General features: G+C 47.2%; 1 protein-coding gene across 3 annotated transcripts in view; it reads right to left on the minus strand.

Annotated features, from left to right (window-relative positions):
• MTCL2 (microtubule crosslinking factor 2) overlaps positions 1–24274 on the minus strand; it is a 126639-nt gene extending 102365 nt beyond the window's left edge. For 2 of the 3 annotated variants that reach the window (XM_090020709.1, XM_090020708.1), the window contains exon 1: positions 23303–24121. In XM_090020709.1, coding sequence (XP_089876835.1) covers positions 23303–23983 — 681 coding nt within the window. In that variant the 5' untranslated portion in view covers positions 23984–24121. Of the gene's footprint in view, positions 1–23302 lie in introns of all 3 variants that reach the window. The other variant, XM_090020710.1, reaches the window with a different exon arrangement.
• Positions 24275–25241: the final 967 nt, after the last annotated feature.

Raw genomic sequence — 25241 nt, forward strand, 5'->3', positions numbered from 1 at the left:
TCAGCTACTGCATGGTAGAGTCACACAAGCCCTAAGGCCCGCCGCACCAAGGTCCCTGTCCGGCCGGAGCTTAGCAACAGGTATGCAACTCTTGCTGCTCCAGCAGAGCCTGCTGAGTTGCCAGCTCCCACAGGCAACACAGGCTCAACTGCAGCTACCGCCCCTGCTCTCCCCAAGACAAAACGTAAGGTGTTTGTTGTGGGAGACTCTATCCTGAGGGGGACGGAGGGGTAATCTGCCGCCCTGACCCCTTAGCCCAGGAAGTCTGCTGCTTTCCGGGGGCCCCGCATCCGGGACATTGTGGAAAAGATCTCTAAGCTTCTCCAGCCCCCAGACCACTATCCCATGCTCCTTATTCATGCGGGCACCAAGGACATGGCTCAGAGCGCTCCCAGCCAGGTCATGACGTGCTACAGGGATTTGGGAGCGGGGCTAAAGGGTCTGGGGGCACAGGTGGTGTTCTTGTCGATCCTCCCAGTCTCGGGCTATGGGCTGAGGAGGAAGAGGAGAATCCATGTAGTCAACCAAAGACTGCGGCACTGGTGTCATCAGGAAGGCTTTGGCTTCCATGACCACAGCCTGCTCTTTGGCAAGAGAGGCAGCGAGCTGCTGGGAAGAGATGGCTTCCACCTCTCCCCCCTGGGGAGCAGGTTCTTCTCAGCCAGACTGGCTGACCTGCTCCACCGGGCTTTAAACTAAGCCCGCTGGGAGAACGGGGGGACTACCGCCACTGCTGGCCTGCTGAGCAACCCTTGCAAAGCCAGCAGACCAAGGCACTTAAGGGACCCCATCCCTGCCCAAGCCCTAGTACAATCTGTGGGCAAGGCAAGAGCCCTCAAGGGGACACTTGCCTGCCTGTACACTAATGCCAGGAGCTTGGGGGAAATAAGCAGGAGGAGCTCGTCCTCCTGTTTAATGCAAATAATTATGATGTCACAAGGATAACAGAGACTGGGTGGGACTCCACCCATGACAGGACCACAGGTATAGATGTCTATATCCTGTACAGGAGGGATCGTGTAGATAAAAGGGGCAGGGGTGTAGTTCTCTCTGTTAAGGAAACCTACGCACCCCTGCAAGCTGATATTGGCGACCAGGGTGGACAACTGGAGACCCTCTGGGTTAAAATCCGTGGGGAACACAGCACAGGGGACACAATGGTGAGAGTCTACTACAGACCTTCCACCCAAAGTCTTGAGCTTGACCAGGAGTTCGCCCGGGAACTGGCTGAGGCCGCATGCTCTAGGACCATGGTTGTCATGGGTGACCTCAGTTACCCGGACATCTTGTGGGAGGATCACTCAGCAAAATCTGAACGGTCACAAAGCTTCCTCTCGTGCATGGACGACCTCTACCTGACTCAAGAAATCTATGGGCCAACAAGAGGTAAAGCGCTGCTCAACCTGGTACTGGTACTGGCTACTGGGGATGACCTAATCAGTGACCTAGTGAGTGATCGATGGGAAGCTGGATGACAGCGACCACGAACTGATCACCTTCACCATCTGCCTTAAAACTGGCAAGCCAGTCAGCAACACGGAAGTCCCCGACTTCAGGAAAGCCGACTTTGACAAGCTCAGGAGCCTTGTCAGTCAGGCCCTAAGGGACCACGACCCCAGGCAGAGGGGAGTTCAAGAAGAGTGGTTGCTCCTTAAGGGAGCAATCCTCAATGCACAAGCTAAGTCTATTCCATCTCGGAGGAAAGGCAACAAGAAGGCACAGCAGCCCCCCTTGCTCTCCAGGGATCTAGCAGACCTCCTAAAGAGAAAGGCCTACAAAGGATGGAGGATGGGATTCACCTCCAAGGAGGATTATTCTGCACTGGTCCGGTCCTGCAGGGAGCAAACCAGGAAAGCCAAGGCTGCAACTGAACTCCAACTAGCTCTGAGCATCAAGGACAATAAAAAGTCCTTTTTCAGATATGTGGGGAGCCGGAGGAAAAGCAAGGGCAATGTTGGACCCCTGCTGAACCAAATGAGGCAACTGACAACTAACGCCCAGGAAAAAGCCAACCTATTAAATGGGTACTTTGCGTCGGTCTTTCATCAGTCCCATGGGACGCCCATGCCCACTGTGGGACAGGGAGGTCCAGGTGAGGGAGATCCCCTACCCTCCATTAATGCTGACCTCATGAAGGAACATCTTGAGAAGCTGGATACCTTCAAGTCAGCCGGCCCTGATAATCTACACCCCGGGGTACTCAAGGAGCTGGCAAGCATCATAGCCAAGCCCCTGGAAAGGATCTTTGAAAACTCCTGGCACTCTGGGGTAGTGCCCGAAGACTGGAAGAAGGCCGATGTGGTGCCTATCTTCAAGAAAGGGAGGAAAGTGGGTCTGGCTAACTATAGGCCTATCAGCCTGACTTCTATCCTGGGGAAGATCTTAGAAAAGTTTATTAAAGAGGCCATCCTTAATGGACTGGCTGACACCAACATCCTAAGAGATAGCAAGCACGGGTTTGTTGTGGGTAGGTCTTGCTTGACCAATCTCATTTCCTTCTGTGACCAGGTGACCTATCACCTGGACAAGGGAGAAGAGATTGATGTCATATACCTTGACTTCAAAAAAGCCTTCAATCTGGTATCCCATGATCACCTCTTGGAGAAACTGGCCAATTTGCCCTTGGGTCCACCATGATCCGCTGTCTGGGAAATTGGCTCTGTGGTCAGATCCAGACGGCTGTAATTGATGAAAGTCAATCATCATGGTGTCCTGTGACCAGTGGGGTCCCCCACGGCTCTGTCCTTGGACCCATATTGTTCAACATCTTCATTAAATGATGTGGACATTGGAGTCAGGAGCGGACTGGCCAAGTTCGCTGATGATACCAAACTTTGGGGCAAAGCATCCACGCCAGAAGACAGGCGGGTGATCCAGGGTGACCTGGACAGGCTCAGCAAATGGGCGGATGAGAACCTGATGGTGTTTAACACCCAAAAATGCAAAGTTCTCCACCTTGGGAAGAAAAACCTGCAGCATCCTTATAGGCTCAGCAGTGCTACGGTGGCTAGCACTATGGAAGAAAGAGACTTGGGGGTCATCATTGACCACAAGATGAACATGAGCCTGCAGTGAGATGCTGCAGCTAGTAAAGTGAGCAAAACCCTGGCTTGCATCCATAGATGCTTCTCAAGCAAATCCCAGAACGTCATTCTCCCCTTGTACTCAGCCTTGGTGAGGCTGCAGCTGGAGTACTGCGTCCAGTTTTGGGCTCCACAATTCAAAAAGGATGTGGAGAAGCTTGAGAGAGTCCAGAGAAGAGCCACATAAACAATCAGAGGCCAGGAAAACAGACCTTACGATGACAGGCTGAGAGCCATGGGGCTCTTTAGCCTGGAAGAGCACAGGCTCAGGGGTGATCTGATGGCCACCTATAAGTTTATCAGGGTGACCACCGGTATCTGGGGAAACACTTGTTCAGAGTGCCCCAAGGGATGACTAGGTTGAACGGTCATAAACTACTACAAGACCGTTTCAGGCTGGACATAAGGAAGAATTTCTTTACTGTCCAAGCCCCCCAAGGTCTGGAACAACCTGCCATCGGAGGTGGTTCAAGCACCTACATTGAACACCTTCAAGAGCAAATTGGATGCTTATCTTGCTGGGATTCTATGAGCCCAGCTGACTTCCTGCCCTTTGGGTGGCGGGCTGGACTCAATGATCTTCCAAGGTCCCTTCTAGCCCTAATGTCTATGAAATCTATGGAGCCAACTTTCCAGGACTCCAGGGTACAAGCCAGTCTCTTCAAGAAACTCAGTAAAGGCTTTGGCTCAATATCCAGGAGCCAGCTGGCTACTAGCACAGTGAACATCTTCAGCCATTGTGAGCCAGGACTCCGGGGTTCTAGTCTCAGCTTTGACATGGACACCCTGTATGAACCTAGGCAGTTCACAAAACCCTTCTATGCCCTTTTCTTTAAAATGAAGGTCAACAAAAGTTTGCTTACCCCATGCCTAAAATGGATTAAACTGATGTCCCTCAGGGCTGCAAAGCAGCAACGGAACAATTAAGTGCTCCTCTTTCTCTCTAGAATCCCAAGCCTTAAAGTTTTACAGTTGTGCACCAAGGCTCTTACCTATGCACAAGAAACAGTACATGTACAGGATATGCTCATCAGGCACCACTTCTGTGACAACCCCTCCCTTACCATGGAGATACCAACAAATCCCCTGGCACATAGGAAAAGTACCAGCCTCTGACAGGAACTAACTGAACACATAGAAACTCACTCACAAGCAACTGAGGATGAGTGCCCACAAGTGTCTATAAATATTTTAGTGTGAAAGAGGAAGGTGGGGGCAGGGAAAAGCTCCTCTGTAGTTTAAGCCACAGGCAGAGACAGCTGCTAAAACAAGAAAAATGTAGGTTAATTTGGAAAAGATGTTTCATAGCAGAGAAATAATTAGGCAAGAGAATATGCTCAATGGAGAGACAGCACCCCAGCTGCAAGGAGCCAAAGGGAGAGCGTGTGGGACAGCAGGAAGGCACTCTCAACATCTGACCTGTCACAGCCAAGAGTCAGGGACTAGTTTTGTCCCCATGACCACTCCACTTCCTATAACAATCCTAGGAACAGAGCCCATCACAGAGGGACCACCTCTGCCCTCATCAGGGCTCAGACAGGAGACAACCAACTGTAGTCACAACAGGTTTTGTTTTGGCCTCATTCAAGCCAGAGTGTCCCTGCTGTGCAAAAAGGAGCAGAAAGATGAACGCCAATGGGAAGTTCTAAAGAGCAGAGTCTACAGGAAAAATCTCTGTGCTGAGTACACCAGTCAGGTGCATGCATGTGCAAATATTTGATTTCAAACAAATGTGGACACTGCACTGACTGCACCACCAGCAGCAGGAGAAAATATTATTTGGAAGGCAGGGTGGGGGGAAGCTGAATGAGGATCATATGGCAGGGGCGCTGAGCATGGCACTGAGGCAGCAGGGTATGGCAGTGGGGCTGGAGCCGTGGCACACGAGTGCTGGCCTGGCTGCACACTGAGTGGCACTGCAGGATGGCGGCGCCATGATGCGGCTGTCACCGCAAAATTAGTTTGGAGGTGCTAAGTCCCGTTAGCCCTGGCCTTCTGCCACCTATGGACTGCATTTAGAAGTCACAGGTATGCAACTCCTCAGGCTCCTTAAGAACCTGATGTACCCTGTTAACCTGGGCTTTGCCCAAGCCCTCTGTTTGGCAAAGCTGTGCTAACTCTCTCCAGGAGATTAGAGTTAATATGACATATGCTCAACCTGAAATCACATGCTTGGCATCCTCGCATGTACTTTGCAGGCTGAAAAAAGAAAAGCCCTTATGGTCTGCAGAACATGCATCACTGGCCACCACCTTGAAAGTGTGCTGTACACAGAAATTCCCACAGAAGAGCAAAGGACAGGAAGAAAGACTGACATGACAGTTTCTCTCATACCCACTCTTCATCGCTGTGGGAACCCAGCCTAGTCTTCTCCTGCCTGATCCAATCAAGAGCTCATGGGGCTTTGTACAAGGTCTTAAATGCCCTTTTGTACCGCTTTAATGGTGTAACTGTTTACACTGTAGGCAGTGTAATGCACGTTAAATTACTTTGGGACACATCAAAATAAAACATGTCCAAGGTGTTTTAGTTTGCTACCTTACAGCCACAGAGAGAAGCACAGGGCCCCACGCAGCTCAGGAGCTGTGCAGGCAGCCCGTGCACAGTCCAAGGGCAGCCCATGCAGGCTGGCTCCACTGAAGGGAAAAAAAAGCATCAAGCCCAATTTTTTTCTTCTCTTGGAAGCCTGCCTGCCTGAGCTGCGTGGGGGCCCAGTGTTTCTCTCTGTGGCTGCGGTGCCCCGCAAGAGCAGCTGGGCCAGGTGCCTGTGGGGCACCGCTGCCGCCATGGAGGGAAACATACCCCTGGTATAGCTGCTCACAGCATCTGGCACTTCTTGTTTCAGAAGCAGCAGCAGCCCCCTCTCTGCTGTTTCCCTTGCTGGTCAGAGACTTTGCTCCCCTCAGTGAAATGCCTGGGTTTATTGAGTGAATTGACTCAGTGGTGGGAGCAGAGGGATGAATTCACTCTTGTCCTTCCAGATAAGCAGTTTATTCTCTGTGCTCAGCCGACACAAACCAGTCACCAAACAGAGCCCATTAGGATGCCTTTTGATTTAGCCAGCACCCAGAAGAGGAACATAAACAATAGCTTAGCAAGCTGCATCTCAGCCAGCATGTCCAGTCAGATGACAAAATGAGGCATCATCCCTCAGGGCACCAGAGGACTCAGTCGATTTGCCATTGGGAAGCAACTCACATTGTTCTTTGTGTTTATTATGTTACATGATGGCAAACCCAGGATCTGAGGCAAATCTCAGATCACTACAAAAAAAAAGATGCAAAGCATTCAACACCACACTTCCACCAAGGATCTCAGAGCTGGGAGCATTTCTAGAATAGGATAAGAAATTATTTTCCCATTCTGAATTATGGCAAGCCACCACAAAGACTTTTTGCACATGCTTGATAAAAAACACAAGACAGACCCATACCCCCAGAAGCGCTGTAAACATAGAGGTAAGAGCTCTCACTCAGGCTGTGGGAGACCTGGGTTCATATCCTGCTTGCTCTGGATCAGAGCCTTGGACCTGTACATCTGAGCTATGGAGTCTCTCTAACTCAGTGAACATCTGTTTAGCTACAGAAGTATGGAACAGCTCTGACCAGAAAGATGGAGAGAGAGCACTAGAGATTGACCACACTGCAGTGGTTATGAGACTTTCCTTTTAAGATGTGGGAACCTGGCAAAATTAGCAGGCATGACTAAAACCCAGGTCTCCCACGTCAGTGCTTTAACCACCAGACTCTTCCGGGGTGTTAGTGTCTTTCTGATTCTGACCAGAAAGCTCCATTGTAGACCCAAGTCAACCACTCTTGATCATGCTTCCATCAAACCCAGCACAGGTTTGGTTTAAGAATCAGCATTTTATGGCAAAACTCTTTCAGCTAAAGAAGCTGTGATCACAATTTCTGTTTCACAGATGTGGAGGCCAAGGACCCAGTCTTCCACTGTCTAGCTCCTTCCGAAGTCAGACAAGGGCAAGCAAGCAGAGAAACCTCACCTAGGAACACTTTACAATGGTAAAAATGATGGCACATGCTGCAGATGGTCACAGCCAAAGACTGACTCCCTCAGGGACACTCAGCAAATCAGCAGCAGAGCCATGAATAGAACCCACCTCTCTTTGTTCAAAGCCCAGTGCTCTGGGCTGTGACATACTGCCTCTCCTCCTTCATGCATAAAACTTCACCCCAGCACCACAAAGAATGAATGACTAAACATGGAATTCTACTTCCGTGTAGCACTAAACATCACTTTTTTAGCTGCACAAGTTGCATTTTCAGCATTTATGTGCATGGAGCAATTCAGCTTCCCCTGCAGTGTGGACACGCAAGTGTGTGCATAGACTAGTATACACAATAAGCTATGCACTGGCTGGGCAGCTACATATGCACACCCATTCTGGACACATACCTGCAACTAAGTCATTAAAACATAGCTGGCCAGATACCTATGACTACCAGCTGTTAAACCCCAAAGGAGGAGTAGGGCTCACTCATAATTTAGCTCCAATAGCTGAGTGTTTAAGGCACTTACCTAGGAAGTAAGAGACCCAGGTTTTAGTCCTCACCTCACCCAGCACAGGTTTTGCTAACCAGGGCAAGACCTGAATTGCCATTTAAGTGCCAAAATGCCACTGCTACAGCTAGAAAACTGCTGTTTACAGAGAGAAAGGGAAGTAGACTTCTTCCCAGCACAAACAAATATGGTTCATGAAATTATATACGGGTGCCTGGCTGCCACGATGCAGGGGCTGTCCATATGGTGTAAGGAACACTGTTAGTGCTAAATACATTCACAGTAATATGGAAAGCATGCTCTGCAGGCTACAGGTCCAAGGAGACAATGCTTTTTACCTACGCAAAGACTACTTGCACTGCAAGCTGTGTGGTGTTGTCTTGGGATTCATGTTCCATACTGAAGATGAGGGCAGCCACAATTTACTCAATGTCATTCAAACTGGGCCCCTGGTTAGCTAGCAATCTAGCTCCTTGTTTAGACAAAACATGACATGAATCTGACCCACAAAAATACTCCTGACCACCTTCCCACTGTGTAGCCTGGTTCTCCTAAGACATTCTCTCCCCTCCCCGCCTCTATTCTTGTACATGGCACAAACATACAGTCTGCACCTCGCCTTCAGGTATCCAGCCCAGCATTAGCTCTGAGAAATGCCCCAAAAGGCTGCAACAAGGCAGAATGCTAAAGTCACAATCAGTCACTATTATCTTTAAATACTAGAAAACAAATAAAGAATTTCAATTAGACAATCCAGGATGGTATTCCGGCAGAGAGTTAACATAACCATATGAATGCAAATTCCTATAATTCTACAGGGCACAAAGAAAAGACTACTGGCCAACCCAACATTCAAGACCAATCAGGCACACCAATATGCACCCACATTGGCATTAAAAGCCAAAAACAATCTTTGGGACAGCATTTCTCATATGACTGGCTCCCACTACTCTGCTTTGGTTATTCATGGAAGCACCCATGATCAAACATCCAGGACAGAAATGCCAATCTAATTTGGAAAAAAAGAACAATATACTAAGATCTTTGGACAGGAAAATTCTAGAGAGCAATACACCATAGTAGAAGACCTGTTCTTAAAGGGATCCCAGCAGTGTGAAGAACTTTAGAAATGAGGGTAACATTTAAAAAGATTCACATCGTTAAGAGCTAAGGCCACTATTTCATCTTGCGCAACTCAGCAGATAACACAGTTCCCTCCAGGCTGATTGAAAAGCAGTATGAGATCACATAATTAAAGGTTATAATAATAATGGTTTTGCAAAGTCTATCTAAGTATTGTAATTATGAAAGATGCGTGCTCCTGGAGGCTGGGGGGGGGGTATGGCGACTGCCCACAGGTGGTGGTGGCGGGGGTGTGGCAGCAGCAAGCAAGGAGCTCCCACAGGCAGCCACAACTATGTCAGCAGTGGGGGTGGGCCAAGTGGGGAGCTCCCACAGGCAGCCGCAGTGGTGTTGGCAGTGAGGGGGGAGATGGTGAGTTACAGCCACCTGCAGGTGTTGCCGACAGCGTCAGCAGCACTTTTCACAGGGGGTGCACCACCAATCTCACACATTCATACCCTTCGGGGGGAGGGGGGGGGGGACAGGCTGCACACAGCAGCGGGAGCCACCCGCCACACAAGCCGTGGCTCCATCCTGTGCCCCACCAGTGCCTACCCTGCCCCAGCCCCATTCCCTCCCTTGCCACTGGGCCCAATAACCTTCACCCCCACACAACAGACTTACCAACTGGACACAGCTCTCCAAGCTGCTAGTCTGTGCTCCTCACTGCCTATATGCTGCGCTGCAGCTGTGCACATGCATGGGGCATTTATCAGCCAAATTACTGGCCACATCAGGCCAATTTCCAATACAGTCAATTTTCTTTATAAATCAGTGCTGATCTGATAATTGGACCGATGTGTCTGCACCTCTAATTAAAAGCACCCCTGCCGCCATTTTGAAACATGGGGATGCTGAATACACAAGGCTGCTGGAGTGTGCTAATGACCAATGATATGAAAGGTTTCCAATGAAGTAATAATGGAGGGAAATTAAGACTAGGAGGGTAGAGATAAAAAGTAAGGAAAAATCTCTCATCAGGAAGATGTTAAAAACCAGGGCCTGGTAAACCTGCCAGCCAAGGGAACATGAAGCCCAACACCAGCCCATTCCTGCTGATTTCAGTTTTCACTTTGCTTACAACCAACAAAGGAACAAGGCATCTGTACTTTTTTCCATTTGAGTATTTCGGTGGGGAAACAAAATAAAAAAAACAAAAAAGCCATGGCAGAGGGTTGGACTCTATCTGCTCAGGTCCCTTCCGACCCTACTAACTATGAAACTATAAACTATGAAAAACAGTAACAAGCATGGTTGCAAAGTCAGGAACAAGAGTTTCAAGACACCCTTCCAACATCAAGCATTCAAGTCAGGGCTCACCAACACAAAACACCATAAAATATGACAAGTGAAATGCAAGATGGAAATTAAAAGAGTGCAAAGAGGGAACTGAAACAGCAAATAAGCAAGGACATAAATATAAATGACAATAGGTAAGAGCAGGAGGCCTGAGTCAGCAAGATCTCCAGAATAACATGGAAGCATCCAGGAGGTAAAGGACATTAAAGAAAACCTAAATAACTTCTCTTCATCAATATTCCCCTCAGGGGTGGACACACTCCCCAAAGCTATACTTTTCAGGTAAAAGTGAGGTATTTTCAGCTGACAGGAGATGCTGAACAAGCTAATTAAATGAAAGCACTTTAAGTCCCCCAGCCCAGACAGGACACACCCAAGAGTTCTACAGAAACACACAAGTGATGCAGCAGATTTACCACACAAATATTAAATCTATCAGCAGAATCAGCTAGCATGTTACTTGTCAGAGAATTACAGTCCAATGAGCTTTATTTAACCATGTCTAAAAGACAATGACATGAGAAGGTAAGCAGACTCCACTTCTGTACAGGAAAATGTAACCTATTAGAATGTGTTGAGGTAGTTAACAAACAAGCAAGCAATAAAGAATGAAGAGATACAAGCTGTTCTTCCAATAAACCTAGAGTAAAGTCCTTCTCAAGAGATCGTGAAGAAAACCAAGCACTCATGGCGTAGACACACTAAAGTATTGCCATAAATTAAAAACCATTTGAGAGAAAGAATAGAAACAAAGTGTCTACTTTCAGAATTGAAGGAGATTAATAGTGGTCCACAAAGAGACCTCTCTTTGAACCAGCTTCTCTAGCAGATGTACTTGTTATGTGCTGCAATGAGTGATGCAATAAAAGGTGTCTGCAAATTTGGCCAACAACATTATGTAGGTTGGTCAAGAGCAAAAAGAGGCTGAGAGACTATTCAGAAGGCCTTAACAACTGGCAAATACAACAGTAGATGAAATTTGAAGTAAAGATACTGGCAGGAAGAACTGAATGCGTATACATAGATGGATTGTGAACTAATTGTAATCACTGTAGAAAGAACCTCAGCACCATTTGGAGCAGTTCAATTAACATGAACAAATAAGACATTAGGGGGGCAGACAGAAGTGACAATTTTCACCCAATTTCCCCTGGAAAGCGCTCTATAGCTGTGACCAAACAGAAGTACATTGCATACGGTGGTCACATAAAGATGTTTCAAAACATAGTGTCATCTGTAACTTAACTTGCAACTGCCAGCCTCCCAGCCTTGAAGCTGTTTTCAGAATGGGGAGGGGGGTTAAAAGGAGTGGAGGGAGTTCCAGGTTTTTCCAGCTGGGGCTAGAGGGTGGCCTGGGTGGATTACAGCCCCCTCCTCCCCCGCTCAGGGAACCCCTAGAACAAGTTCCCTCTTCTCCTATTCTGAAAACAGCACTCAGGCTGGGAGGGAGGAGGGGCCATTGCTACTGGAAAAGTGGGCTGCAGGCTAGCAGCCAGCAGCTGCATTCCACCCTGCCCGCCCCTGCTCAGACCCAAAAGTGAACTTCTGTGGTCTGAGGGATCCTTGTAACTCAGAATGCTTTCTGCAAAGCATTGTCAGTTATAGTGGGGAGCTACTCTTCTGTCTATGCCCTAAGGTGTCCCCAGAAAGGGTAGGAATTATATTGAGATGATTATATTATTAAAATGTACTGTCTCAGTTCTGGTCACTCTATATCAAGAAGGAATTTAAACAGCAAAGGTTCAGAGACATCAACAAAATGATGGCAGGCATGGAAAGACTGGGGTTCCAATCCCACAAACACATCAGCGTGCATGTGACTTGACTCATGTGAGCAGACACATTCCTGGCTCTGCTGAAGCAAACAAGAATTTTGCCATTAATTTGTTGGATGAAATCCTTAGCCTATTGAAATCCACAAAACTATTCATATAGGCAAAATTATACACCTGTTTAAGATGTCTCCAAGAATAAAACACAGCTAAAACTAGAGATGTAAAATTTCCAGAAATTTTGAAGCCTTGGGGGGGGGAAAAAAAAAACCCACGACATTTTTTTTCTGGGGAGTAGGGGGTCTGAAAGAAATGGAAATTTGAGGAAACACTGAAATATATGCAATACAGGCATACCTCGGAGATATTGTGGGTTCGGTTCCAGACCACCGCAATAAAGCGAATATCGCAATAAAGCGAGTCACACAAATTTTTTGGTTTCCCAGTGCATATAAAAGTTGTTTACACTATACTGTAGTCTATTAAGTGTGCAATAGCCTTATGTCTAAAAAAAACAATGTACATACCTTAATTAAAAAATACTTTATTGCTAAAAAATGCTAACCATCATCTGAGCCTTCAGCGAGTCGTAATCTTTTTGCTGGTGGAGGGTCTTGCCTCAACATTGATGGCTGCTGACTGATCAGGGTGGTGGTTGCTGAAGGTTGGGGTGGCTGTGGCAATTTCTTAAAATAAGACAACAATGAAGTTTGCCGCATTGATTGACTCTTCCTTTCACAAAAGATTTTTCTGTAGCGTGCGATGCTGTTTGATAGCATTTTACCCACAGTAGAACTTCTTTCAAAATTGGAGTCAATCCTCTCAAACCCTGCCACTGCTTCATCAACTACATTTACGTAATATTCTAAATCCTTTGTCATTTCAACAATGTTCACAGCATCTTCACCAGGAGTAGATTCCATCTCAAGAAACCACTTTCTTTGCTCATCCATAAGAAGCAACTCCTCATGCGTTAAAGTTTTATCATGAGATTGCAGCAATTCAGTCACATCTTCAGGCTCCACTTCTAATTCTAGTTCTCTTGCTATTTCCACCACATCTGCAGTTACTTCCTCCACTGAAGTCTTGAACCCCTCAAAGTCATCCATGAGGGTTGGAATCAACTTCTTCCAAACTCCTGTTAATGTTGATATTTTGACCTCCTCCCATGAATCACGAATGTTCTTAATGGCATCTAGAATGGTGAATCCTTTCCAGAAGGTTTTCAATTTACTTTGCCCAGATCCATCAGAGGAATCACTATCTATGGCAGCTATAGCCTTACGAAATGTATTTCTTAAATAATAAGACTTGAAAGTCGAAATTACTCCTTGATCCATGGGCTGCAGAATGGATGTTGTGTTAGCAGGCACGAAAACAACATTAATCTCGTTGTACATCTCCATCAGAGCTCTTGGGTGACCAGGTGCATTGTCAATGAGCAGTAGTATTTTGAAAAGAATCTTTTTTTCTGAGCAGTAGGTCTCAACAGTGGGCTTAAAATATTCAGTAAACCATGTTGTAAACAGATGTGCTGTCATCCAGGCTTTGTTGTTCCATTTATAGAGCACAGGCAGAGAAGATTTAGCATAATTCTTAAGGGCCCTAGGATTTTCGGATGGTAAATGAGCACAAACCTTCAATTTGTAAAACACACAATATCTGTGAAGCGCAATAAAGCGAAGCACAATAAAACGAGGTATACCTGTACTTATTTTTTAGCACCCTTTACAAATCTAAATTCACTTTGCTAATTTAAGAACATAAAAGGTATTATGTATATAACTTGGTTTCTCATAAAATTATCAAGATTATTATCATAAAACTTCTTCATAGTCAGGGTGACTCTGGAATAAGCTCCCTCCAGAGGTGGTGCAACCACCTACCCTGGAAATCTTCAAGAAGAGATTAGACAGTCACCTTGCTGGGGTCATCTGACCCCCTGTTATCTTTCCTGCTTGGTGCAGGGGGCTGGACTCAATGATCTTACAAGGTCCCTTCTGGCCTTACAGTCTATGAATCTATGCTTGGTATATTTATTAAAATTTAAAAGTACACCTTATTCAGACAATAATTAAAAATTTACTAACTAAATTTACTTTTAAATGTTTTTTAATTTTTGTTACAAATGGAGCTACAAGCTGCTAAACTCTTAAGGAACCTAGCATCTTTTAGTTTTTGCCAGTTTATGAAAAGCAGGCAAAATTAAAGTTAAAAATAGAAGAAACTATCAACATTATAGTAAAAAAGGACGTTATTAAGTATTCTGGACTTAGTCTCCCCCACAATGTTACTCAAAAAGAGCTGAGAAAAAAAGGAAAAAGAAAAACCAAGACTCATTGAATACAAATTTTGCTACAAGAAACTTTGTTTAATCAGTCTCATTTTTTGAGCTATCACTATCAGCAGTTTCCGCTTCTGATCCTTCATTTGTATTGTCTTCATGGACTTCTGAAAACTGATGTTTTGCCTGGATTGCGACAAGCTTCTCTACTCTTTCACATTTTAGTTTATTTTGAGCATTTCCAAACATAGACCAGTTTCTTTCACATCTGCAGCAGGCGAGGAGCAAAAGGAGTCAGGGGCTGTCATGCAAAGGCCTTGCCACCATGCTGCAGGAGGGATATGCTTGGCAGATTCCCAGACTGCATTCCTGAAGATGTTCTGTATTCTGCAACTTTGAAAGTACCTTTCCAACATCAAGTCCTAAGTGTGTTGCTCGTTTTGTAATCCAGTCAAATGCAGTAGCAGTGCTATCATCACTAACATTTCTGCCTTTGAATCTTGGATCCGAGAGATTTGCAGCAGAATGAATTCATTGGCAACAAAATTCTTCCCAACTGTTAATAAAGTCTTTCATTTTTCTTTCTTTTGTACTTGAAAGCAAAGATAAAACTGTTTTTGAGAATCTAAGTGTATCTGGGCCATTTGGTAAGGAATGTCTAACAAAAGTGCAGTTTCATTCGATTCAGTGATTGCTGAAGAAATTGGCTTTAGAGTCTTCAGGCAGCTCTGCAGCTAAACCCAGAAGACATCCTCATCAAGTACAGTGTTCCTTACACTTCTGGGTACTTTAAGATCCTCAATTATTATGGTTTCTTGAAAAGCTTCTGTTTTTTAGTAACCTTTCAAATGAGATCACCAGTCCACCACGTCTAGCTTTGCTATAGAGTTTGAGTGTCACTATTTTATTCTTTGCATTCTTTTATTCCTCCTTCTTCTTAAAAGAATGCAGCTACAATATGACTAGCTTTTACATGTTTTATAACTTATTTTGCTCTTCTATAGACCTTTTGCAGTGTGTCCAATTTAGTGATATCATGGGATGTACATCCTATTGCATTAATATGTGAATATCTATCTATTATAACATCCCATGCTGCTTTCATGTTACTAGCATTGTCAGTCAGCAAAGCAAATACTTTATCAATCCCAATCTTCTGTATGACTTCACATATTTTACTACTAAATACTCTGCAGTATGCCTGGTCTCTCGTTTCAATTCTTCTGTAAAAAACTGGTTGAGGTGTTGTTATCACAAAGTTTATGATTCCTTCTCCCTGCACATTTGTCCATCCATCTGTATGTACTGCAAGACACAGTGCTTCATTGATTTTTCCTTGCACAGATTGCATTACACGTTCATATTCTGACTCTAAAAGAGGCTTGCTCAAAGAACGTTTTCTGGACAAACACTATGATGGTCTTCCTGCCAGTATGCATTTTCAGTTATTGACAATGACATCTCAGAAGAATATACTGCTCTTGCAAAAGCTTAGTCAATTTTCCCCTGAACTTCAGGTGTCATCTTGTCTACAAATAAAGCTACTGAGAGTCTTTTGTGTACAGTTGGTTGAAATATTTGGTTACTTGAGGATGTTGATTGGACAACCCTTTGTGATGCTGATGTTATAGAAGAAGAAAAAGAAGCAACAGCTGCAGCAGTAGGAGGACTTCTGGATCAAGAACGCTGGGGAAAGCTACTTGCACTTTCATCATCATAATCTACCTCCTCCTCATTTATACCCATGACAGATTTTTTTAAATGTCTGCAGGACACTTCTTACATACAAGGATGTGTTCGGCCATCCTAGTAGCATTTGGAAATGCATATTTCATTTGACAGTATATGCAAATCACGTTTTTTCCCCTCAGAATAACTTGCAGTGTGGAAATGCTTCCATATGCTAGAAGGTGGTCGCACCACTACGCTGAGGGAGAAAAAAGAAAAATGTAATTCAGTGGCTAGCTTGCATATGTAAACACAAAGCTACAGCATGTACAAATTTAGTAATGGATGGAGGAGAGGCCTCCTCAGAGTTAACTGTGAGCAGCTTCTCAGCCCTGCAGGCCTCACCTCACTGCTAAGGTTGGATGATTTGTCACAAAACATCAGATTAGTAGGAATTCAATTATGAATCACATAGGTGTTGCAAATATACTAATGCAGCTAAAATAGTTAAATATCCTGAATTCAGATAAATTTAAATTCTTACCTTTCAATAAAGAAGTATACTTTTTTTCAGCTCCTTTGTGCTGCTTCTGTACTTCTGTGGATCTCAAGGTCACAGGGCCAGGAGGAGGCAGGTTCCTTCCACCTCCAGAAACTTTAAACTTGCTCCATCTCCTCTCCTGAGGCTTTTGAGCAACCAGGGCAATAAGAACCTTGTTTCTAATCTCTACAGAAACAAATGGATATTGCTGCCAGAGTCCAGTCCCAGTCCTCTGAGACCTAGTTGGGAGGACAGGAGCAGATCCACCAACCTCTAGATCAAAAGTCAACAATAGAGGAAGTCCACAAGGAAAGGCAGCACTGAATGCTTCTTCCTTCTGTTGTGAAAATGGCAGTGCCCCCTGGAGGCAGAAATGGATCCTGCTCTTGCATTTGAGAATTGTACTGTACTGCTTGTCCTCGGTGTACAGGAATTGCAATGATCTGATATGGTAGATAGTCTTACTTAAAAAAAGTCTTCCTATTACATAGTTATATTAGAAAACATTTTGGGGGAGTAAAGAGTAGAAATGTATGAACACCTTATCTTAAACATTTTAGTCATCATTCTAAAAGAAAATATTTCATAAGAGGGGTTTTTTTTTAATTTCACAAAAAATTAATTTTCCAGTTTTTCAGAAAAAAACAAAAAAAAAGTCCTCGGGAAAAAACAGGTTTTTTCTAGGCCTTCACATCTCTAGCTAAACTAGTAAAGGAATATATTTTACTATAACCTGTATTTGCTCTTTGAGACTTACTGCCATGACATTTTGAATCATGTAAAGCTCTCTCTCAATAAGGATCAGACAGAAAGTAAGTGCAATTACACTAGCCAGGATAAAGTGGGTGTACAGGGGCAGCAAACCTCATGCTGCCAAATACAAAAAATTCCAGCAGCCTGGAGTTAAGGGGAAACTGTTTCTCATGAGTACTGTAGTCCCTTAGTTATTATTACTAACTATAGCCATGTCCCAGTTCTCCAAACAATGACTAAGACCCAGCATATTGGGCCCTGTACATTCACATACCAGAAGCAAATATCTGCACTGAGGAGCTTTCAGTGTAAATACAGTACAGCCGCAACTTAAGTGTATTTAACTTACACGAATTCAGCTTTATGCGCTCGGCTGCTAGGGCTGGCCGCCAGGTGCCGGCCAGGGCACAGCGCATAGTGCAGTACCGCGCAGCGCCGCATGGTATTGCCTGCACGCGCCTGAATGGCTGGGGGTCTCACCCTCAGCTTGCTGTCCTGGCAGGATGAGGCGGAGAATGAGAGCTGTTGTGCAGCTGTTGCACTGCACACACGGGCTGTGAGGCACCACGCCCACCTTGCCCGGGCCTGGCAGCAGCTGTTCAGCACCAAAGCCCGATGATTTCAGCTATACACAATTTCAACTATACGCACTGACTTCGGAATGTAACCCCCGCGTAAGTTGCGATTATACTGTATGGACAAGATGCAAAAGGAAAAATGAGAGAATGGAAAAACAAGAGGATGGGGACAAAAGAAGAGAAACCAGTACCCAAAATCCACAGCCCTGTCCCTCTGGCACGGAAGGTGCATTTTAAACACATCTGTCTGTCTGAGCTGCTGAATACCAATTAAGAGAAAGACTGCCTGTCATGTAGTGGCTTCTATCTCAGGTAACATAAGAGCGATCCTCCAGAAGAACCCCTCAGATGTTGAGATTGCCCAAGTGAGGGAAGAAAGCCCTGGTGTACACTGAAGGGACTCGGTTCTCACAAGCCACAAGACACTGGGCTGTCAGATGGCCAGACACTGGCAGCCAACTCCCACTGCTTCAGGAAGGATGCAAAGAGTAAGGGAACAGGACTACACTGCAGGCATACATGATGTGCTTGTGTTTCTGAGATGCTTAGAAGGATGAGATCAACCCCCTCCTGCCACCCTCTCTTACCTACTCATTCTCTTCATTCCTGTTAGCTCATGTTGTCTTGCCAGATTCTCCCCCACTGGATAATCAATTCTAGTCCTACAGGATGGAAGTAGCATCCCAGCTCCACTGAGATCAATGGGAATGTTACACTAGGAATCCAAAGCCTACATGTTGAAAAGTAATCAGGTGAATCTGGGTGTTCAACATGAGGCATTTCTCAGGCCCAGATTCTCAGAAGCTCTTGCATGCCCTTCAAGGCATCTCAAGTTGGGTATCTAAAATTACCAATTGCTTTCGAAAATCTTTGACAAACATTCCAGACATTGCCCCTTTTCTGATGATAAACAGAGACTGTATAGTTTTGGTTTTCATTTCTGTGGGTAAAAGTCAAGAGACTGGTGGCAGCTTGGCATAGTTTCTTTCACCTCTGTGAAATAAGTTGAAGCAGTTTCAGAGGGTCACAGCACAACATAACCTAGCTGTAAAACACAAAACTTGAGCTTAAAAAACCAGTAGTGGCCTGCTCTTACCTCTGGGTTTCTCTGGAAAGCAGAGAAGATCAGCAAATGTAGTCTCCTCTTTCACTCTGTGCCAGGTAAATAGCTGGACACGCTGCAAACCCAGTGGAACAGCTGAACTTGGCCTCCTGAGCTCCCAAAAGTGGCAGTTGCAAGGAGGGATTGTAAAGTGAAGCCTCCTTCCCTTCCTTTCTCCTTCCCTCTCCCTCCCCACACTGCACCTTGCCAGCTCCTGACAGTCAGCTCAGAGATTAAGATGTGCTAAGGGGAAGAAAAACCCAGCAACAACAACAACAACAAAATACAGTTCACAGCTTTACACCTGCCCCCATAAATTAACAACCAAACAGCTGGGAGTTTAAAACAATGCTAAATCAAATGTCCAACACTTCAAAAATAAAAGGAGTTGCCAAGTCCCTTTCATCACATGCTGCATTCCAAACACATACCAACAGCTAGCAAGGCTGCTCTCCAAAACATAGGTAACCCATGACTTTGTCTGACTGCAGCCATCCAATAGAATTCTGTGAAATGGCATCCAGGTCCCTGTATCTGCATCACAGAGGGCAAGCTAGTAGAATACCAGTGTACCTTGATTTGATTAGCTGTTGCATGGGGCACTGCATCGTGGGAGTTCCAGCTTCCTAAAGCACAATGCTGTATTGTAAGAGCGTAGAATTGACTTGATCCTGCAAACTAGCAGCAAACACTGGCTCCTGGCACGTTGGTGACCTGTCCTTCACTGGACAAAGCTTGGGCTTTATTGCTGGGAATGGGGCACACCTACAGAAAGCTAACAACATCTTGGGACCTCTCCCCATTCTGGGAATTCACTTAGTTTGTATTTGTTGTTCCCATTACTATTCCAGTAGGTAAGCATGTAAATGTCCCAAAATCCAGCCTGAACTTTCTGCTCAGACAAAGAGAAAGGTAAAAAATCCAGATCCAAGTGGGAAGGGGCATTGAGGCTGAGCAGGTCAGATTTAGACCCCTTGGTGGTAGCAGATCTGATCCCATCTGTTAAATGTCTGTAGGCCTAAGCCTTTTACCACTGAGCAGAGATCAGTCTGAAGGCTTTCCCCTCCTCTCATCGCAAACCACATCTCTAGACCCCAAGTCTTTGTCTTCAAATCCCTCTTCAGCTGCTGCCATATCACATCTCACATTTTCCATTCTGCTGAGCAGGGACTCAGGGCTCCTGTTCTTTGCACTGCTGGAGGACAAAGACAGCCTGTGGCTCTTAAAGGCACAGTTCCTCCACTTGGATGCTCACAATCTGAGCCAAGAGATTTGTGCAGCCTCTTTGGAGAAATGTTTTTAATCAAAGCCTGGTACCTGGGGAGTGCTAGGACAGATGCACAGAGCACAGCTCTCTTGTGTATCCACACCAGGAGCTAAAGAGAGATCAACTGAGCACTCCCTCTGTGATGCTCCTGATCAGAATGCAGAAGACAATACAGCAGCTGGGTGTAAAGGGATTTCTGCATCAATAACTATCACCTGTACTGAAATATACAGACTGCATGGTGTTTCTAGACCTATGCGGCACAGGCAGGGATACATCTGCATACACGCAGGATTGTTCTCAACCTCTAGTGCAAACCCATCCCCCCACAACCCTACCATATCAAAAAATTATCCATCTGATCCTAGAAGCAGAGCAAGAGAAGTGTCATGTTCTAGAACATCAGCTGGCAATGCTTTGCAGCAGCAGGATGGAATAATCCAATTTGGACCCAGCTGTCACCCCACTACTCCATCTCTCTGCCATTGCTTCTAGCTACCACCTAGCTGCTGCGCGCCATGGAAAGCTCCCTACTGCACAGCCACAGCACAGGCAAGTACCCAGCTGAGGCCCCCACTGCCAATCACTGCTGAAGCCCCAGCAACATGGGCTGGATCCAGCCATTGATTGCCAGCTCTAGAAAACCTAACCCTGGTAATGTTTTGCTTCTAAAACTCACTCTGTCCAAACCCCCCAAAATTAAAGCAGGCAAGAATCTAAACAGCTCCAGCTTTAACACAACTTTGTCAAGAAAGACAAAGTCCCAGGCCCCAAAAGCCAGCAACCTCCATTAAAGTCAGTTAGAAAACATGATAAAATAGTGTTAAAAGGGACCTCTAGGTTGCAAAGGAAAAGGTACTAGAAAATGTGTTTGTCCCATCTAAATATATCTTTTTTATAAATAGGACCAAGGAGGGGCACAAAACCAGCTGGTAAATGTCTGAGTTGCACTTTGTGGGAGACATCATACTTTGATGATATACATAAATAAACTGTATATACTGAAAACATAATAGTACTTTAAATCCTATAGTCTGAAACAGACCAGAAGGTAAACATGCCGAAGGAGGCTAGCTTTCAAATGTGCCTTTGAGTGAAATCTGTCCCACTCCAAAGATCAGGGATTCAGCCTACAGCTACTTTTATAAGCCCTAGAAAATAAGTCATCTCTGGCAGTGATGATTTATCAACTTCCAAAAGGACAAAGGAACTTTTAAGTCAAGAGAGTTACTTCCAGCCTCACATTCTACCTCAGCCAGCAATTTGGGACTTGATGCATCATGCCCTAAGCGAGTTCACTCACATGTGCTAGGCAAGAGGGTGGACTAGATTATCATAATGGTTATTTCTGGCCCAAATCTACAAATCTGAGCCCTCCTTTCAATGAAGATGGAATGCCAAGATGATGATAGATAAGCAAGCCCTCTCCAGCACACTATTAACCACTAGTGCAAATTAACTTAGTAACTTTCACTGCAAAGATGGACATTATCTGTCCATCAGTTTCTGGTTTCTGATCAGCTACAGTGCAATGCACCCCTCCTGGCAGCAACAAGTTCAGGTTTAATGCAAGTTAAAATTCTGAAATCCACTGCTTATAAGGAAGACTCCCAAGTCAGATAGGCGTCATCAGAATTGCTGGTACCTGTACACAGAACCATCCACTCGTAAGCTCCTCCTTTGGACAATACACCTGTATTACATGCCCATTAGAACTTCAGAAATGCAGGAACTGCACTACTCAGGAGGGCCTAAAAACAATCCATTTATCAGGGAGAGCTTCTAGCTTGCCCCTGAGAAGTAAGGGGACCCAAGTTCACAAAGCCTCCAGAATTTAAACTTTTCAGTTTAAATAGAAGTCTCTTATCTTCTACAACTGCAAAGAAACCCTTCCAGTGTAACACAAATGTAACTGACAGGGTACTGATCTTCAGAGTCTGCAGACAGCTCCAGAGCTTCTGCTTACTTCGGTTTCACACTTCTGAAGAGGCATAAGAGCACCGTGGGGGGAAATCTAGAGTATGAATCTGAAAAGTGAAGTCCCAAACAGGGAGAAATTAGTCCAACAATAAATTCAACATTCTCTCTTCCAGCCCCCAGGATGGCAAAGAAGACCAAGGATCAGGCTCATCTCCACACCCTTGTCCCAAACTTCACTGGTTCTTCCACCCCATTGGTCTCTCCTTTCACAGAAAATTGGAGTTGGAAGGGACCTCAGGAGGTCATCTATTCCTAACACTGGCTAGCCTGTCCAATCGAGTCCTACTATTCAGGCCTAATAAATTACCTAATCCCTACTAGATACACATCGGTCACCAGAAGGATCATGGGAAAAATCTGGTGTGTAATAGTTTAAGCTGTAGCAACAGAACTATTTTCAAATACATTCTCAAGTACCATAGGGTTGTCATCTGTATCCTTCCAGCTTATTGTAAATCAAAGCCTTTAAGCTCTTCCTGCCAATTCTGGCAAGGGTTTGGACACCGGCTGTAAACCAGAGTTAAGGGCAACTACCTGCAGGCATATTACAGTGCTCCCTTCAGGACTGATACTGCAATACATCTACTGGCTTCTGGCCTCAGCACCTGAAAATGGGCCTGCCTTCCAACCAGTAATAATAGTGCCAAGATATCAAACGAGCTTTCCAAAAACACAGCCAAGCCTACAATACAGTTCTCCAGGTCAGAGACTTGTCACAGAAAACCTTCATGCAAAACCATGTATTTTAGTGATTTAGGGACAGGAAATGCTTGTCCCTCAACAGTCCTATCCCTTTTCTTTAAAAGACAATCAGAGCAGCTCCCACAGCTGAAAGACTCTGCATGCCATCACCAAGCACCAGCTCACTGCCCGCGGTCACCAAGCACCAGCTCACTGCCCATCTCAAAACTTGTTAAGACAGCAAAGACGCAAGCCTGGGAGAGGGTGGAAAGGAGCACGGAGGCACCAGGTCAACGGCACAGGACGAAGGAACAGAAGAGCACAGAATTTGGAAAACTGGTCCCTCAGTGCAAGGGGAGTGGTGGAGCCGACTGGACGCTCCTATGCTGGGTCACCCGGGCGCCATGGTCCCAGACTGTGCGGGCACACACCAGGGCTGTGCCGGGCGCAGCAGCGGGTACCCAGCGCAGCAAACCGGGCCCCAAGGATGTGCGGGGCGTTGCCGCGGCAACGGCGCCTCCAGGCTGCACCCGCACGGGCCCGCTCCGCCCGCGGCCTCCGCCCCAGGCCGGGCTGCCGACCAGGAGCCCTGGGAGCTCCGCCGCGGTCTGGCCGGTCGCCTCCCCTCGCTGCGGCCCCGCCCGCGCCCACCTTGAGGTAGTCGTTTTCGGAGCGCAGCTCGTCCAGCTCCCGCGCCAGCCCGTCGTGCGCCGCGTCCAGCAGCTCCTCGGTGAGGTCGGAGAAGGCGAGCGAGGCGCTGAGCGCCAGGCGGCTGCTGGCCATGGAGGCGGCCGACGGCTCGTCCGGCAGCGGGGAGGCGGCGGGCGCTGCGGCCGCGCTGCTGCTGCTGCTGCTGCCGCCGGAGTCGGGGTCTGGGTCGCTGCAGCCGGGCCCCAGCACAGACAGCCGGGCCTCGTCGGCGCCGCTGCAGTCCGACGCCTCGGAGCTGCTGTCCGTCAAGCTCCGCGCGCCCGCCCGCGGCCGCCCGCCGGCTCCCGCCGGCTCCTCCCCGGCCGCCCGGCACCGCCCCTTCGCCTTGGCCCCCGCGCGGCCCGCGGGCCCCTTCCCGGCCCCGGCCCCGGCCGGCTGCAGCGCCTTGGGCTTCCTGTCGGGCCGCCCGTCCTTGCCGCCGCCCGCCCGCCGCGAGTGCCCGGCCGCGCCCGCCTTCCCCGCCAGCGCCCCGGGGTGGCCGCGCCGGCTCCGCGCCAGCGACCAGCCAGGCACGTCCTTGGGCCGGGCCGGCGACGGCGCCCGCTGCAGCTTCTTTTTCTCGGGGGCCGGCGCGGGGAGCTCGACCGCCGCCTCTGCCTCTGCCTCCGCCTGCGCCTGCATGTCGCGCTGCCGCCGCTTCTCACCGCATCACTCCGGCTGCGGCGCCGCGATGCAGCATCCCCGGCCCAGCCTGACCCCGCCCCGCGCAGAGCCGAGCCACGACGCGCACGGGCTGGGAACAAAAGGCGGAGGGAGGAGGCGGGGGCCGGGGAGCGCGGATCCGAGAGGCAACAGCGACCCCTGCGCTGGGCTCCCTCAACGCACCCCGCGGCCCCGCCCCGGTGCTTGGAGAAACGACCGGTCGCTCTGGCTGTCGGCAGCAAAATCGGCTTCCTCGCTGACCAGAGCCGGCTTCAGCAGCTGCCTCCCCGAGCCGCTGGGCCCGCAGGGGCGCATGCATCCCGGCAGGCGGCGGAAACGGGGCAGAGCCGCGCCTCTTCCAGCCCGCAGCGAGGCCCCCTCACAGGCGGCCCGGGCAGGAGGGACTTGCTTGCTGTCCGCAGCAGACCGAGCTTCTGTAGGAAACGCCGAGCCCCAGGGAAAGGCGTCTCGGTGCCTTTCCCCCGGTCCCTTCACACATTCCAGCGGGTCTGCAAAGACGAGCCTGCCCTGGGACCGCCGCAGCAAGGGGTGGACCGGCACCACTATGAAGACCTTGCCCTTAAATACGGCATTTCCGTGCATACAGTGACCCCGTTTAGATGTACCCACTGTTGCTGCTTGCACACATTTGCTGCACAGCCGACTGCCTAGGATTTACCTACACACCAAGCTTCTGTCAAGCTACCTGTATACGGGGAGACAAATTGCCTGCACAGCCCAGAGGCAGGTTCTCAAATGCCTGTCTGAAAAGGTCCCTGTAAGCTGAGGCCACAGCAGCCAGAACATGGAACAAAGGTGCCCATGGGCTGCGGCTCTTGTCCCTGTTGGGTGATGGTAAAACTGTCTGGCTGGTGCCATTTATATAGCATATATCACCATGGTCTTAAGCACTAATTAACTTTAGGTTTTAATAACAATGAATTAAACCTGTTTCTTTCTCTCTCTGGAAAATTATATAAATCCCACCAAGGACCTTGTCAGTCTGCGTTTAGTTTTCATTTTAAATAGAAGGCATATGCAAAATAGATGGAATGATGAGGTTCCTGGCAAGTGACTCATGTTACCTCCTCACCAAGGCCATATTTAGGGCTTGGTGCTTTAGGATATCCCTAACTAGCATGGTAAAAGCTGTCCTATAAGAATCCCATCAGACTTTCCCTGGTTACATCCAGAATGAGATGGAAAAACCACAGGGATCCTTCCTACTAGCAGCAGG

The sequence above is a fragment of the Crocodylus siamensis genome, chromosome 10 (assembly GCF_052110815.1).
Source record: "Crocodylus siamensis isolate JL-2025a chromosome 10, ASM5211081v1, whole genome shotgun sequence".
NCBI lineage: Eukaryota > Metazoa > Chordata > Crocodylia > Crocodylidae > Crocodylus > Crocodylus siamensis.